At 37.7% G+C, this 18,578-nt stretch overlaps 2 protein-coding genes across 4 annotated transcripts in view; one reads left to right on the top strand and one right to left on the bottom strand.

Annotated features, from left to right (window-relative positions):
- Nucleotides 1-672: 672 nt before the first annotated feature.
- On the bottom strand, nt 673-14,647 carry LOC307163230 (uncharacterized protein). Its single transcript, XM_079879238.1, has 7 exons — nt 14,144-14,647; nt 10,361-10,564; nt 6,190-7,184; nt 5,594-5,663; nt 5,261-5,438; nt 2,631-2,796; nt 673-1,287 (listed from the first exon to the last, which is right to left on the bottom strand). Exons 2-6 carry the CDS (start codon nt 10,551-10,553, stop codon nt 2,637-2,639), a joined length of 1,596 nt encoding a protein of 531 aa, XP_079735364.1. The 5' UTR covers nt 10,554-10,564; nt 14,144-14,647; the 3' UTR covers nt 673-1,287; nt 2,631-2,636.
- Nucleotides 14,648-17,367: 2,720 nt separating this feature from the next.
- Nucleotides 17,368-18,578, top strand: part of hivep3a (HIVEP zinc finger 3a) — a 62,364-nt gene continuing 61,153 nt past the window's right edge. For all 3 annotated transcript variants that reach the window (XM_079878069.1, XM_079878071.1, XM_079878068.1), the window contains exon 1: nt 17,368-17,575. The gene's annotated coding sequence lies outside the window, so the exon portion shown is untranslated. The remainder of the gene's footprint in view (nt 17,576-18,578) is intronic.

Here is an 18,578-nt window from a genome sequence, read left to right as displayed (position 1 = left end):
TAATTAAAGGTTCAGCTGCCCTGCCGCTGAGACTCAAGTGTGGTGTGTAGGGAGGCTGCCATGGTTTTGTAGCTGGAAAAACAGCAACGGTTTACACCTGCTCCATAACAACAACAGTAATTGCTCCTAATGGTGTCTGATTGTGTTGGCCATTGGAGCTCATTTTAGGACCTACACTGTAAAAAATTTACCGTAAAATTTACAGTAACTTACTGGCAACAATTAGCCAGTAAGTTACTGTGAATACTTTTTACAGTAAGGGTACTGTACTTCCATTTACAGTATTTTATGTATACACTGTGAAATCAAAAACAATTAAATACTGTGATTTTAGTTGTTTTTACAGTAACTTACTGGCTAATTGTTGCCAGTAAGTTACTGTGAATACGTTTTACAGTAAGGGTACTGTACTTCCATTTACAGTATTTTGTGTATTCACTGTAAAATAAAAAACAATTAAACACTGTGATTTTAGTTGTATTTACAGTATTGATTGTTTTACTGTAGAAGAAAAAAATAAATGCGTCTGTATGCGGTCAGGAGATAACAGTTAATCACTGTAAATTCAGTTTCTCACTGTAGAATTTAAATACTGTATCACTGATTTAATATTAGCCATCATTAAAAGAATCACCCATATTCTATATTGCAATCAACTGCAGACAATAAGAAAATTGTTAATAGTTATTTATTTAAAAACATTTGGTGAACAAGAATGACAAAACAGGTACAACATAAAGGGATAATGGACATTGGACAACATGCCATTATACCATCCAAAATTAACACACATTCCATGTTTGTAATGCAGCCACAACGCCCAGCGGAGTGTGTTAACTTTGGATAGTCTAATGGCGTGAAGTCTATTATCCCGCTTATTCTACTGTTGCTAAATTTAAGTTACGACAGAAGAAAATTTTTACAAAACGAGGTATTTCATTACAAGTTTTGTAAAGTTACAGATCAAACTGTTACTAGTTTATTCATTAGTTCCGCATGACAGGTTGCTATGACAGAACAATAATGCAAATTGATACAATACGGTCAAAACATGTAACTACTTTGAAGCCGTGCAAATAACTGATTATTACCACATTCTAAAGAGCAATAAATAACACTATGGCAATATTGAAATAAAATAAAACATTGAACATTAAAAAATTAAATATTTAACATTTGCATGAACATTTGAAACAGAAAGGAAATTAAACTTCCCCTGCCACTTGACAAAGGTCTATGACCTCTTGCATGCCCTGACCTTGGAGACCTAGAATCCCAGTTGGAGCCCTGAAATTAAAGAAAACACATTAGATCGGCTGAATGGTTTCGAAAACGGTAAAACTCAACTGTTTAACTCTGGGGGAGTTGTAAAATGAGCCTATTTCCAAAAAAAAGTGGTGTGTTACAACTTTGGTGTGTTACAGTGGTGTGTTACAACAAATACAACTTTTTATTTAAAAACTACTACTAGTAAATGGTAAAATTAACATTAAATTGAACTGAACTGGAATTTTGAGTAAAGGTGATATAACAGATATATTTTATTTATTCTCATTGGTACAATTTTTAAAGTGGCAGAATTTGTTAAAAAGGATAAAATGGTATGTTGAAAATGTTGTTGTTGTTACACGGGCGCCACCATGTTGGATTTCAACATTCGGCAACGTCACTGGAATGGTAAGCTACTCCGTTGCTAACCAACACTAGCAGAGCAGCCATTGCATGCAGCCCCTGGATTTCGAGTCCGTAGTGAGCATTTTTTTAGCGACAGACTATTTAGAGAGTTGTACTTTCAATACAACCGGTTCACTGGTGAGGGTTAGGCTAAACCTGAGGCCATTCCGTCAATGTTAAACTTTTCAGGCTGTAGTACAGGGCAGACCGATAGACCAATGGCAAGTACTAACACCACCGATGCTATCTATGTTTATAGATATATTATTGTAGCAGAGTTTGTGCTGAATACAGTGTAATTAGACTTTAGCCATGAAAATGTCACAAGTAACAGAAATAAGCACAAATGTCAGAGCATGTCAGAACACCTCCAAGGCCCAGAAAACACCTCAGACCCCAGAGGGTTAAGATTAATAAATGCTGCAGAAGTGCAGTTTATTAATAGTTAATGTTAACTAGGGGTGCAACGATTCGTTTTAACAACGATTCAATTTGCGATTCGTGGTTGTCGATACGATTCAAGGACGATATTGGTTCATTTAGAACGATACGATCCGAAACGATTCAGTGACTTGAAATCGATTCAGTGACTTTTTAGCCAAAAATTATTGTAAGGGAATCATGTATCAATTAATTATGGATATAAACAAACAAGTAAACAACAATTAATGTCAAATGCATTCACATTTTATTTTAATAAGTAGGACTGAACGATTATGACAAAAAATTACGCCTGGTATCAGTTGTTGGTATCGGTTGTTGGTATCGGAGTACACAAATCATTTTTACGAGTACAAGTACATTGAGCTCAGTATCGGCCCGATATCGATACCGGTATCGGTGCATCCCTAATAATTATTATTATTATCAAATTATGATTAATTATATCATACCCACATATACCTATATTATTAATTACATTATAATTATTATTAAAGCTATTATCAGAACCTCACCTGTATCTAGTCAGTTAGCAAATAGAACTCTGTGAAGTCCCTGATGAAGGAGATTACATGGGGGTTCATGTATGAAGTCTTCCGCTTCACCACTCTCCCAGTTGTCTTGCTCATCTGCTCCTTGGCAGTGCACTTGTTGGAGTCAGGATTAATCCTGACTAAAAACCTATGAACATGAGTATAGGAGTTAGGGGAAAGGACAATATGTACACATTAATGAATAACTGTAAGTGCAGTGAGCAATGTAGAATCATACATAAAGACCAGCAGACAGAGGCATTTCACATCTCAACAGGAGTTAGCAGGGTTCCTGCAGGTTTCAGTTTTTTAAGACATTTTAAGACCATAAAGATTGAAATTTAAGACCTACACGACGCATTGCCAAAAAATATTAAAATCAAAGAATTCATTTTATTTCAATGAATTCAGTAATTGAAAAAGCATTAACTTAATTTACAGATAAAGCAATCACATTAGTAACCTTCCAGACCCAACAACGCGTGTCAGAGAAAAGAACAGAATCAGATATAATTTTTTTTTATAGAAAATTGTACTTTACATATTATAGGCTAGGCCTAATGTAAAAAAACACATAATTAGATGATTTTAGTTGATCATAGTTGATCATAACTTGAGATGAAATGGCATGAACATTTCACTTAATTATTATAGTGCCAAAAATTATCACTGTTATCACAGAATCCTGTTCAAAAGTACTAATACTACACACAGGGTACCCCCAGGATCCTCCAGCTTAAATTCAAGGCTTTTTAAGACCTTTTTAATACCATTTCAAATGAAATCCAATGCCAACTTCGTACCAATTCCAAAAGAAGTATGAGGGGAAAATGTCAAATCTGTATTAAACGTTCCAAAAACCCGTCTGAAAACAAAGGGTGATAGGTCTTTCTCAGTTTACGCTCCAAAACTATGGAATACACTTCCACTATCAATTAGAGCTTCCCCTACATTAAAAGTTTTTAAAACATCGATTAAAACGTACCTCTTTGCACAAGCTTATTAAAATGCGTCGAAAAGCTGTATGCATTTTTTAAATGGTCATGTAATTGCACTTTTTTGTGCCGTTACTAGGCTTTTGTCCTTACCCTTATTTTTATCTTTTATGTGTTTTTGGTTTGAATTATTTGATATGCTATGTTTTAACTGTATGTGCATCTGTGTTGAGATTGTGAAGCACTTTGGTCAACATTCATGTTGTTTTAAGGTGCTATAGAAATAAACTTGACCTTGACCTTGACCTTGACCTGTATACATTTTAAACCCTAAAAAATAATTATGTACAAGTAGACTACTTGAATTAAATAAAACATTTTATTTAAATTATCAGTCATATTTAATACATACGCAGCAGTATTGTAGCGCGCACCTGTGTAGGCCAATGTTAATTTTGGCAGCCATTTTTGATTTAGTTTTAGTCTTCATCTTCAGACGAAAATGCTTATTGGTCTTAGTCACATTTGAGTCATTCTGTCAAACTTTTAGTCATTACTTTTACTTGCAGTTTTTAATTTTGGTAGCTATTTTATCTGACTACTAGTCTTTAGTCAGAAAATGTCATAATTATTCTCTCTAGGCCAATTCAATTAAGCTTATGAGAAATTAAAATTAAGCTAACAGGCTGTATTGACATTGCACTCTTTAGCAGTAGCACTTGTGCAATTCTACATATCCCTTTTCCTTAGTTCTCCAATTTTTCTCTCAATATTTGCCCCATTTAATCGATTTTTCCATTTCATTTTTCACCTTTATAATACCTTTAAAAAATAAATAACGCTTTAAATAAAACAATGTTCAATAAATATGCAATGTTAAAAAACGTTTAATATTAATAAATATGATATTAAAATCGCCAGTAGGTGGCGGTAACTCACTGTCTTTGTCAAAGCCACAGATTTGGAAATGTAAAATGTAAAAATTTTAATTATTCATATTTTATATAAAATATATATTTTTAAAACCTGGGTGACTCTAAAACTGCAAAAAAATCAAAGTCAAAAATCTGAACAAGTTGTGTTTCAAAATTTAGGTTGATATCTCAAAAAATGAGCTTTCGGTAAGATTTTGTTTGGGCGCAGTACCAAACATTTTCACTAGGTGACAACCAGACTCCATTACTGCCCATATAAGGGCGCCTCCATTTCCATATGTGGTTTGAGTGATCATCTGAACCATTATTTCCACAATTTTCATACAATTTATTAAGTAGACATTCTATTCAGAAGTAATATGGGAAGTTTGGCAGATTTTGATATGAATTCAACCTCTAAGAAACACATAAAAATGTTCATTGCTATTTCAAAATAAAGGTCTGAACACGCCTTAGGAATATGAAAATAGTCTTGTTGCAAATTGATAAATTACGGCTCCTCTGTAATTTATTTTGAAAATCAGTCACCAAACATGAAAACTAGAGATTGTAAGCTTTCAAATGATATATAGTTTGTCAAGATTAGTTTAGGTTTAGTATAGGATATTACTGTTTTAAATATGTAATGAACCGGTGGGCCCATGACAGTTAACAGGTTAAAGGGAGAAGATGATTTTGAACAGCTTTTCAATTGTCAATTTGCTTTTACACTGCAATCAAACTATTTAAGATAAAAAAATACCTCTGAACAAACTCCAGTGTTGTGCTGGCTTCCACCTGATACTCTAGGTTAAATACATAGTAACAGGCGAAGAGAGCGGCCAAGGCAGTGGTGAAGTCCGCCATGTGAGCACCAGGTGGGATTACGACCCTCCCCTCGATCGACAGCATCCATTTTTTGGCAGTCAGGATTGTCTCTCCTTAGTAAAGACAATAGTCATCACAAAAATTATATTTCATAGCAATACATTCTATAAAAGATTTTCTCCACATAAATTATTGTAAAAACAGGGCAGGGAGCATACATATCACGTATGCATTCAAAGGATTCGTTAACATTGAATGTGAAACTTACCGAGCATGATGATCCTTGGAGTGATTGGGAGAGACAGCTGGGCCTCTGCGTCTGCGGGAGTGGTAGTCTCCTATGCCAGCAAAGATAAGAGTTACTTGAAACAAGGTAGACGGTATATTACTCTAGGATAGAAAAAGCTTTTTGAAATTTGTTGATAAGGAAGCAATGAGCCTTTTTTTTGTTTTTCTCCGAAGGTTTGTGCATGTTTACACATAAAAAATTAACTAAGTACCACAATAACTTTATCAATTACAACACTACATCAATTTTCTCTTAATTAAAATATTGTGCACACAGTGGACAACAGTGACTTTACCCAGTATTTACCCAAGAATTGAGATAGAAGCTTGCACCACGTGGGCTATATTGTGAGGTGAGGTCTATCAAGGAAAAAGTGCTCAACCACCAATAACATAAACCTGACACAAACCTGTATTTACTTGAACAATTGGAGGTTTGTCAACCTGCATTAACAATTTGGGGGAGGGGGGGGGGGATATTTCACTCTAATCAGGGAAAATGATTCTTCCGCAATAAATGTGACAATTAATTGCTGAAAACTCCAAATAAAAGATTTAAATAATTAAGGAACTTACATCAGCAATGAGAAAAAGTGACTCCTCTTGCTCTTTGAAGTGTGCCAACATCACAAGCATCGCTGCTAGGCCATCAGATCCTTCTCGGTCCTTCTTTATGGCTTCCTTCAGAACAGCTCTTACTTCTTTCCTCCACTTTGTAATCTGACTACTGAAGAAATCCAGGAGTCTTTTACCCTTTTTGTCCATATCTTCATTTAGTCTTGTGTATAGTTCAACATTGGTGAGAGTGGTAAAATGTGTCAATAAAAACTTCTGTGAAAAGAGAAATGGCCACTCTTTACCCACATCCAGAATGCTTGGGGAAGGCTTTGTGTTGATGTATTCCCGCTGTTTGGCATAAGTGATTGCCATTAGGTCTTCTACCCTTCCTCTCTCAGCGCCCTTGAGTCCCTCTCGGCTGAATATATCCATCATCTCAAGCTTCTTTTCCTCCAATGATGCTGATGTTTCCCCATCTGGATAGTCCTCTGGCTGCCAACGAACACATCCATAACTGTCGATTCTTGCACATGTAGCTACTGCTGGCTGGTCATCATCACCATCCTCATCATCTCTCTGGGTGCGTTTGTGCTTCCTCAGACGGGAAAGAGTGTTGCCTCGATTCAAATACTCTACTCTGGTTTTGAGCTGATTTATAATGCTGAAATACCCACATCCAATTAGCTCCCCCTCTTCATTTTTGTCTAAAAAGCTATTTGGATATTTTTGAGTTATAGCTTTAGCCACTACCACGCACTCTCTGCGAGTAGGGTTCAAGGAACGCTCTCTCATCGCATCAACAGTGACTTTTATCAAGTGTCTGCGGTCATCCGGAGCTGGCCTCTCACCAGCATCTACTGCTCTTCTAAGAGTCGGCCTGACTTTGTTCCATGGCACCTCAAAACTGTTCACCCATGCAGAGATGGGACTGATAGATGATATGGGGCATGTGCTGGAAGGGGCAACTGCCAGTGGCTCAGACGTTGAAGGGCTCAGCTGGGGATTGGAAGGACCTGCATTACACACATATGAGTGAAAGCACAGAATAGTCAGGTGAAAATAAAGGTTGACCCTAAAAAAAAAAATTCCTACAAAAGGTTTCTTAGTGGTTTACAATAGTATCAGATGTACTTAAACTAAAACTTTTTAAAAAATTCTAAATGTAGGGCCCTATGATTTCCGTGATGCGGAAAACGCGGACGGAATCACGGAATTTACACATGAAAACGGAATTCTCTTATACGCGCGGAATCTCACGGAATTTGCATATATTTTGTTGACATTAAATAAACGATTTTTTTTTTTTACTTCCTTCTCATTTTTTCAGAGCCATATAGAGAGAGACATCTGTCAATACAGTTAATATACAGGGATGCAAACAGCGCGCTTTTCAGTATGCGCGCAAGCGTGAACCACTAGTGTTTCTTCTTGCTGCGTATCTTTTACGGTCTATGGCAGGGGTCTCCGTGGCCTGATTGGAGGTAACTAGCTAGCTTCACATGTCGTGTCTTTTGCACGCTCAAGTTCTTTATTTTAAATGTAGGCGCGCGGCAAGCGCGCTCATAATTGAAGCGACGCGCTCATTTTATCCAGGCGCAGTGAGATAAAAACACCTCAACTGTTCAGAATGCCGCAAGCGCACCGCAGTTCATGTGATAAGAACAAACATATCAACTTCACCCTTTCCGTAATAACATTGAAAGTTCAGTCAACATAAAGGATGGGGGTGAACCACAAACGCTACAGGTGTTTTTTTTCTCTTCCCCATAAATAAATCTTGTAGCAGAGCTACAGCAAGCGTTTTTCGGTGGTGGAAATCTATTAGCTACTAAAACTTCTTTGTCGTTGTGGAGAGCGCAGTGCATGGTTGCATAGCAATGACAGACGCCACGGGAAAATCGGACCGAATTTTACTATTAAAGGTCCCGTTCTTCGTGATCCCATGTTTCAAACTTTAGTTAGTGTGTAATGTTGTTGTTAGAGTATAAATAATATCTGTAAAATGATAAAGCTCAAAGTTCAATGCCAAGCGAGATATTTTATTTAACAGAAGTTGACTACATCGAACGGCCCGTTTGGACTACATCCCTCTACTTCCTGCTTTAATGACGTCACTAGAACCGTTTTTTGACTAACCGTTTTTTGACCACAGGAATGCTCCCTAAACTCTACCGAAATTCGTTTATGTACTTGCGCACTTCTAATAACTTACTGTGTTTACTCAGCTCTTACGGTGATTTTCTGAAGTAAAACTGACGCTTCATATTTTGTGTGATGTAGGCCTACAATAAACTTTATTAAACTCATCAGTACATGTTTGATCATCATTCAGACAGCAGACTTGTAGGCTATTAATAAATAATGGATACATACAAGCAGATGACAAATACGTTATAATAACCGTAATTAAACTACTAAACTATACCTGTTTCATCTCTACTAAACTATACCTGTTTCATCTCTATACAGCACTCTGACTCTGTAGGCATTATTGTCCGACTCGAAATGAACACCGTTACTGAGAGTTTCTGATATTATCATCATTCCGGGAGATGAAATTGTCCTGAGAGACTGTGCGTGAGCTCATGAAGCTCCGCCCCCTGGGTCGTCCAGCAGCAGCTCATTTGCATTTAAAGGGCACACACTAAAACAGAGCGTTTTTCTGAGCCCCAAAAAATGACAATTTAAACATTCTGTAAAAAATGATCTGTTGGGTATTTTGAGCTGAAACTTCACATGCACACTCTGGAGACATCAGAGACTTATTTTACATCTTGTGAAAAGGGGCATAATATGGGACCTTTAATATTAAAAGATAAGCTAATATGCACTGTATTTGTAAATGTCAGTAATTTATCTTTTTTGACTAATTCTTTTTATAAAAATGATTTAAAAGGCTTAAATATGTGGTTTATCTTTTTATAAAACATTCTTAGTGAAAAATGATTTAAAGGCTAATTTAATCTTTAATTTTTGGCCAGAGATTTGTTGAAGGTTTGGCTGAATTTTGGAGAATTTTGAATGTGCTTTGCTGAATATATTAACAGTTTAAATAAAATAGCTGAATTGTGAGTTTGTGAATTTCTAAAGGTCAATACTGCTTAGAAGTGAAAAGAAAACAAGCAAATCCTAAAAATCCAAAAGGGCTAAAAAAAAAACGGAATTAGAAAAAATAAAAAACGGAATTTGCGAAAAAATAAAACGGATTTCATAGGGCCCTAAAAATGGTGGCCGTCAGGTCCTTATAGGTGGGTCAATATAGGGTTAAACCAACTAAATTTATACAAAATGTTTTTTTTTTTTTTATATGGATTCTAGTACAGTTCAAATATACTAACTATAAAAAAAATACTAAATACCAGACTAAAAATCTATTTAAATCTGACCTTGGGAAAAGCTAATTTCCAAAATGGTTGCCATGGCTTTATCTCAATTACTAATTGGCCTAGATGGATGATTTGAGGTCAACTGATGGTCAGAACAAACAAGAAAATTATTTTACTTGTGAACATTGAAATATTTTTGATGATGTGCTTTTTTCAGCCGCATTGCAGGTGTAGGCCTATATTAAAATCAATGCGTTTAAAAAAAAAAGAGCAAATGCAATGCATGACTATGTGATCTGCATGGGGGAATATGGGAAATATCTTAAATGCTATTTTCAATTGCTATGCGACCACTGTCCTTCTATACTGTATTGCACTGTTCTTACATACTTGGGCCTATAAACAAGTGATTGGGCTCTTTGGAAAGCTGTGGGTCTGTAGTTTTGCGTGGAATAACTCTACTAGTACAGATACAGCATAGCAGAGGCATGAATAGTTTTTATTTTTCCCGGATATACCATCTTTTTTTCCCTTTTTTTGTTCTTTTTTTTGTCTTTATATGCTGCCATTAGCAAACAGCAAACTGCACACCCAGGAAGGCATTTATTGCTGCGGGGGATTTCAATCTGAAACCTCAATCTGTACTCCTCAAGTTTTATCAATATGTCACCTGCCTGACCAAAGGGGACAGAATCTTGGACAAGCCGGTATACACTAACATCCACATATAATAAGCTGAAATCAGAGAATTTTTACTATTTTTTTTTTTATTTACAAAATTATGATTGAATGATTGCTGATTTATTTAGTTATTAATTGTAGCGGATCAACTAATATATGTTAATTAAAACAAATAATCTCACCTCCTTTCAAGAAATGAATAATTTTTCTGCACTGAATGGCTGTGAGCAGATGTTTGATGTCATCTTCTTGAATAAACTGCAGATCATCTGGTCCTTCAACACCTACTTTCACCAACTCATTGACTAAAGTTTCAAGCTTTGCTTCATCTAGCTGTGGTAGCACGGCCTGTATTGCCTTCTCAATGGAGTCCATCACTCATTTGTCTGAAACACAGAATGATGCAGAGCAACAAGATTAAGACCAAATTGATTATATACAGAAAGAGGGTAATAATCTGCGAGCTTCTCTACAGTCAAACACTGATACTGTGCTTCTGAGTTGCTTTGTAAGCAATAAACACCAAGATCCACAACAGGCACAGACTGATACTGCTGGACAACAAAATGCACGTTTGCCTCATTTACCAGTATCAACAGTATTTTCCCAAGTAGATACCCTGTGTCATTTTGGTCCACTACAACAGTCATGCCTCTTTTGTACAGAGTGCCTTTGAAAGTGACAGAGGGTGTTTCAATGGTGTGTTCTGGGTGGAGACCCTTGAGACTGACAGCTCTCTGAATGCCAATCTGGTACAGTTGGTCATCAAATTTACTTGGCTGGCCCATTTGCAGAGTTGGAGGAAATAAGTTACCAGCATGTAAATTAGGGATGGGACTTTTTCTCGACAAAACGACCGACATTCGACACATGCTCCACTCGACAAAAAAAATAGAGTGTCGACATGTCGAGGGGGCGGGGCTTGTGGGATTTCCAAATTGCATTTTTTTTTGGGGGGGGGGGGGGGGGGGCTTTTAATTTATTACATTTCCTCGGTTACTTTAACCTCGGTTCCCTGAGAGATAAGGGAACGAGTATTGCGTTGCAAACGCTATGAGAAAACTCCTTTTCTCGAGAAAAGAACGACCATGGTGTGTAAACAGAAGCAGCAGCGGAAATATGCACGATCCGCGAGTGCTGAAGACGTTCTGCACGGCTTTGATGGGTGCGCAGGAGGACACAAATGGGCGGCGACAGCTTCTTACAGTGGCGGGAGCTTTTTCCTCAGTGCCGTCAACAGAAAGAGCGTTAACTGTACGTACACACCGCCGCCGACTTGAGCTGCAAAGAAGCTCTGGCCGCCCTGTCAAACGCTTGTCAAAAGGACGCCTGGCCGGGACTCGCTCTCTCTCTCTGCTCGTGCGTGCGCGCTTAAAATTTCATATTTTGTAATGAACATTCACCCGCCAGTGTGGCGGATAGCCTTTTGAGATTTACTCGCCAAACAGAAAATCTACCCGCATTTGGCCTTAATTTCGGACCCTGATGTAGAATATTTTCCACCCTCCGCATTGCTGCTGCTCTTTAAAAAAAAAAGAAAAAAAAGAAAAAAAAGGCCGACAATCCGACAAAAAGTCGACACATGGGCCTCGACAGTCGATTTCCCAAATCCCGTGTCGTTCCCATCCCTAATGTAAATATGCTTGTAGCAACTGGTGTCTTTCTGCTAAGGTACTGCAGAGGTTTTTAAAGTTATGCAGTTTCCTTGCACACTGCTTAAAATATGAGTGCTTGCTTTCAAAGCGCAATGTCCACAACCTAATGAGGGGACCAAACTGAAGAATGAGTTCTGGGTAATGGACAAGATAGTGGTGTTTGGGTTTAAGTGTCTTTTCTGGGAATGTGGCAGTTCTTAGTTGGATGTATTCCTCAATGAGAATCTTAAGGTATGCTACTTGGTTGGTATGGATCTTGGGTGCACATATCAAATCCACAATTTCTCTGAGCTTTAAACACAACTGCCACACCTCATCATCAAGTGGATTTTTGATTCTGTCTCCAACCAGAATAGGAAAGAGACGTAAGAGGCACCAGTTTTGAGCAGCATGTCCACCCAGCTTCTCCGCATTAGTTTTAACCTCACATGGCTTGTTATTTGCATCACTGCCTAGGTATGTGAACTGTGATATAGTCCGATTCAGTTGACCATAGGTGAAGTGTTTGCCCACTGTCACTAAGTGCTTAATGTACATAGCAAGATCAAATGAAACAACCCCTTCAAACAGGTCATGACCCAGGCATGGAGGGAGCCCTGGCTGGCAAACATGAAAATATTTCAACTGATTGAAAATTGAGTCAAACTTTACTCCACTGTTCATTTTCTGGTCTACCAGGTCTGCCACACTGTTTCTGTAACTCTCTATGGTTCTTTTAGGACCAGATTTGCAGGGATCTGTTTGAAAAGACACTCTGTCGATGACACAGTACCGGCAAAAATGTGTGCTTTTACTGAAGTTTTCAGTAAACCCGCCAATACTGTGTGACCCCAGATTATCTCCAGTAATGGCAATCACAGAGCCTTTTATTTTCTCCCCAGCACCATTTTCAATTCCATTTTCCTCCATTTCTTTTAAGTCACTGACTAAAGTGGAGAACACTTTTTCTTGTCCAAAAAATTGGAAATCCTCCTCTCTGCACAACATAACTAGTTGCATTGGATCAATGGAAGACCTGTTGTGTGGTGCAATCTCTGCAAGTGTCATGTACATGGCCAGTATTTTGTGTTTTTTTCTGCCTGAGCCGAGTGGGTTCGCAACTTCAAAAGAATCCTGATACAAGATGAGAGACAATGAAGATGGTGAATCTCGTAAAAGTATATTCTCTTTAAAGTTTCTACCATCTCTCACATCTTCCAGAACATCAGGATTTGTTTCTGTGTCAACTTTAGCTTGGGCATACTGCTCTTTAACAGAGTTCTGAGAGAGGAGTGATTTTATTGTATCTTTGATGGGCACATACTGGTAGAACCTCTCTTTGCCTTTAGCATCAATGCCCAAATAAGTCTTGACTGGCTCAACATAGCTAAATCTGCTCTTAAAGAAGGTTTTACGGGTTTGATCTGTTCTAAACACTCCTTCGTTGCACATTTTCAGAAGGTTATCTTTTGAGAGATTATCAAGGAGCCTCTTAATATCACTTTCAGGCACATTCAGATTTGTTAACTCTTCATGCATCCTAGACAATAGATGAGTCAAACCAGTGTTGTGAACCTCTTGCATTTCCTCTATTAAGGTCTGAATTGTACTGGCTGGTAACAGCATTTTAGCCTGCATTCGGAGATAAAACATGGCCAGATTGTTCATAAAATCATCTGTGTCCACTTCATCATTTGTGTTGTCATCATCATCGTCAAAGGTTGTCTCAAAAGTGTGATCTAGTTCACTGTCTGATGACATGGAGGCACAGGTGATGTTAGTACAAGCACTGGTAGAACTTTGGCTAATACGTGGAGAACTAGATATATTCTTGTGTTTCCGATTCAAGTGCGAGGCAAAGGTTGAACGGACACGGAAATGTTTTATACAATTAATGTAAGGGCATGACACTTTTGTGCCATCTTTAATATGCCAATGAAGATGTTCATGTAAGCTTGGAAAATTTGCTGCCACATAGTTACAACCTTCAACAGAGCAAGCCAAATCAACTCCATCAATTTTCCTTTTAAGTCCTGGTTTAGCTGTCTTCTTGTGAAAGCGGTACATGTGGCTTTGAGCGGCACCACGCGTCAGAAAAGTGGCAAAGCATTTTGCTACGCCACATGGAAATCTAAAGTTAGCTAGATTTCTGTGTATGCTCAAATGACGAACAAATGCAGTAATTGAAGCTGTGGTGAAATTACAGTGCTTGCACGAATAATTCATTTTTATGACAAGTGGCTTTCCACAGCCTTACAAGGGTGTGGCACAGACACAGAAATTTTTGTTTTGCTCCTAGTAAGTTACGTTAGTGATGGTACATTTACTTACTGATTTTCTGGAAGTCCCGATAAGCAGTTGGTGAAGGATCCGCGATTCCAAGATGGAAACTCCGGCAGAGGCCACGGGTGGTGAAAAATACATTAACGTTAACGTTAAAGGCTGTGAAAACGTCTCCGTCGGAGCTCTCACGGAAACGTTTTCGCTGAATTCCTCTCAGGCCAAAAGTGAAAGATATCAACACAAAGACGAAAACAAAATAAATACAACCACAAGACAAAGCCGTGTATAATGAAACGTAAATTTGTGTAATAATAGTCTGTTATTAACGGCTGTGAAAACGTCTCCGTCGGAGCTCCGTCGGAGCTCTCACGGAATTAAACGTTTTCGCTGAATTCCTCTCAAGCAAAAAGTGAAAGAAATCAACACAAAAGACGAAAACAAAAATAGATAAATACAACCGCAAGACAAAGCGTGTGTAAATAAACGTAAATTTTTGAATTAACGGAGCTTTTCTGTCACTGACGAGTCCGACGAGTCAGAAATGCAAGTGCTGCTTTCGCGCTTTTTTTCCCACAGATTCTAGAACTTTCTAGACTGACTGGGTAAACCCCGCCCACTCTGCCGGCGCTTTATTCGCCCTGCAGCTCAGAAACAGCTCTGGAAACTTGCACGTTTATCTCTCCTGCTTCCAAAGAAAAAAATATACAACACTGATTTTTTTGTAAAATAAAAATCCCATGGTACGTATTTATGAGTTAACCAGACAGCCCCAATTTTGGCAAGTAATGCACATGACATAGCCTACCCAAAATAAAAGTCATTCTGAATAGACACATAAATAAAAGTCATTCTGAATAGACACATAATGAGAGAAAGTTTGAGAGTTTTCAATTTAATTTTTAGTTTCAAGTTCAAAACTAAAAATTAATCAGATGTTATTAATATTGAGATAAATAAGCTCAAAAATAAAAACAACAAATATTAAGAATATATTTATTCAATGTATAAAAATATTTATATTAATATTTTAATATTAATATACATAATTATGTGAATATACTATTGCAACTTATAACCAATGGTCATGCTTAATTTCAAATCTAAGGATGATATCTAAAAAAAATATGTGTTTATGAAGCCTATATTGTTAGACCATGTCAGGGGAGACTTTGGAAAAGTTTAAGATAAGGCTTATCAAATATTTTATTGCCCTGTTAACACCCATTTACACCCAAACACCCATTTACAGTCACAAAACAAACAAACAAAAAATATTCTTAGAATCTTATGTGAATTCTTAAAAAATAATATATTGTATGGAATAGAAAGCTCCTGCAGCAGGTGCATCAGTACAAGTTACATGACACATTTTAATTTAATAATATTACACTTTTACTTAAAGCTCACCATCGAGTATTTATATCATATTCCGGTAATGAATTCTGAACAACAATAATCTGGGTCCATGTGAAAGGGGTACAAAGAAAGATATGATAAAAAAAAGGAAAATACAGTAGTTTACTTTACTATTTACAGTACTATAGTGGCTAAATTGTGATTTTTTTACAGTAATGATTTGACTACTGTGATTTCAACTGTAATGCTTGGACTACTGTGAATTTTACGGTCTTACTGTAAACTTTACAATATTCTACTGTAAAAATCTTATACAGTAATGTTACTGTGAAATCTACAGTAAATAACTGTAGATTTCACAGCCATTTTTTACAGTGTACAGTGTAGATAGTGCACCAGGGAAGAGGCAAAAAAGCTTATGAAAAATGTTTTAGAAATGCTGTTTAGTGGATCTTTTTTAAAGTCAGCATGAAATGCTCTTCCGATGACGAACTTCCATCACTCATCCTCTTGTCTGTTGCTCTGTTCCGTACACAACAAACCCAGAGAAACGATTCTACACGTGAAATATGACACGGTTAAAGGTTTAGTTCACTTCAAAATGAAAACTGTCATTTTATTCACGCTCAAGTTGTTTCAAACCTGTATGAATTTCTTTATTCTGCTCAACACAAAAAAAGATATTTAGAAGAATGTCGCTAACCAAACAGTTGATGTATCCCATTATGGATATGTTCCTATTATAGAAGTCAATGGGGTCCATCAACTGTTAATGACATTCTTCAAAAATAGGCATAGTAGGCTATTAATGAATAAATTGTCTTATGTAGCATAATGCCAATTGTAGCTCTAATACAGCTGCACAGGTGCAGTTATATTTCATGATATATTTTGTCATAAGAATTCACATAAGGTCATAAGAAAATGTTTTGTTTTGTTTTCTAAAAGTCTTTTTATTGGTGGATAAATGTATATTGGGATCAACGTGATGTGGATTGGCATGCCATGTACTGCTAGAATAAAGGCTAATAATGACTGAATTAAAACAAAAGAATAATGATAAAGGAACCATGATGATTAGGTCTCATACTCAGCAGAGGTGTAAAAGGTTTGTCGAATGAGAGCAATAGAAACATGAATGGGGCAGTTTGCCATGCCTGACATAGAGTGCAGGGGAGCTTACAGGGGGCTATTTTATTAGCCTCAATCACGTTTGATTTTTGATCTGGTCCAGACTTTAGTTATTATGTGACAGACACTGTAACAGTAATCACCTTTTACACTTTTTAGAGAAAATAAGAATTAGCCTTGGACCTCCAGAAGCTCCCTCAGTAGGATTTACTGATAAAAATCTCATAGCCTAAAGAACCCACAACAATACAAAAAGTAGCCTATTTTTTGTCTGAATTATAATTCTCAAACACAGACCAATGACGCCTAATAAACAGCATATCATGATGAAAGCAGTTTTATTTAAAATGATTCGATTAATTTTGAAAAAACACATAGCCTACTGCTCAAAATGAATCTAAAAAGCATTGCGCAGCCTAATTCATGTTTATTAAAAATGAGTGGGAATGAACTGTTCATAGATAATATGGCTGCTCTGCTAGACTAGTGAAATTTAGGAAAACTGACTTCATCCAAGTTGATTGAAAGTCAGTTTGGCTCAGAAAAGTGAAGTTAGTTCTGGTTAAAACTCGAGCTGCAGTTTGTACGCCACTTGCGTTTCATTCAGACATTTTAAGTGAGATCTAAGTATCCTAACGTATTTTGGGGAAACTGTAGGTCTGCATGGAAAACAAACTCACTGTAAACGATTTGAAAGCATGCAGTGGGACAAGCGTGCGGGTGCACTGCCACTGACAGTTCATTGAAGGGGGCGTGGCGCGAGCCGCTCAATGGTCTCGTGCGGGATAGCGTGGCGCGCGGCGCTTGCGCTCATCGAAGCAGCGTGTTCTGCGCGAGATTGCAGTTCTGCTTGTGCCAGCCTGCCCTGGACGAGAGGGGAGACATGTGCCAGCATCTAACAGACCTGCCTCTCCGGACCTAAATGCTACAAGGCAGTCGGTTGACCGAGTCATCGTGGAATTAAAGATGGTGAGGGAACGGCCACGCTTTCAGGTAAACGTCTTTTCTGACATTGTTTTACTGAGCTTTATTGTGTACACAGATCTGTCCTGCAGGGTACAGTAACAGAACATTACATCCGAAGAACCCAAGTCTGCCCCATGCGGTCTGTAAATATGCTTTATTCGCCAGATCTTTTATAACGACGCCAAATGCAAACGTTCAGTGCGTCAATTATTTATATTCTAATGTCTTTGCAGTGAAGTCACATGAGCCGTAGGGCTCATTAGGTAGGGCACACCAATCTAGGTGCCAAGGCACAGGGTGGGTATATGTTGCATTGTCAGTGGTGTAAAGGGGGTCACTAAGCATGTTCAGTGGCTTCGGTAAGACTACAGTCATGTGTTTCCCAGCTGCCCTCTTGTTGATAGCCATTTTAACATGCAAGCTCTTTGTTAGCGGGAGTAAACGTTAATATAGTGGAACTGAAGTAAAATGACATCATCGCTCTTTTCTTACCGTTTATGATTTCAAGTGCAGTTTATAGCGTCATCAGGAAATCCAGACTCTCAGCACTGAGAACTTGAAGCATTAAATATATAATGAAGGGCAAATGCAGATTAAAGCCAATGTAATATAGCCAACTGAATGTATAGCGCCTGGTCAACGCGTTAATCTTTGTATTATGCCGTTTTGTCGCTAAAACGCCGGACTGAACTATTGGAGTATTGTAGGCTCGCAGAATTCCCGGCATTGTCCAGAGCGCGATGAAATCATCAATAATGTTGCATAATCACAGAATGCGGGATTGGGTTAAACGGGGGTCATTGCGTGCGTGTCAATCCTAGAAAGATGCGAAATGCCACCTCATAATGACGATTAGTCTATCAATCTAGCAGTCCATCGCGTCGTTTGTTCATCGCCTTTGTTAACATAGACATACGCGCAGTAGGGCAGCATTAGTCTACATTAGCCTAAAGAAAACAGAGTGATTCTGCTTTTCTTTATTGCACGAGAATTCGAGGCGAGCGTCCTAATCGCAACGCGACAAAAGCTT

This window comes from Squalius cephalus, assembly GCF_949319135.1.
Source record: "Squalius cephalus genome assembly, chromosome: 8".
NCBI lineage: Eukaryota > Metazoa > Chordata > Actinopteri > Cypriniformes > Leuciscidae > Squalius > Squalius cephalus.
The sequence above is the reverse complement of the archived record's forward strand: the minus strand, read 5'-3'. Positions and strand labels throughout refer to the sequence as shown.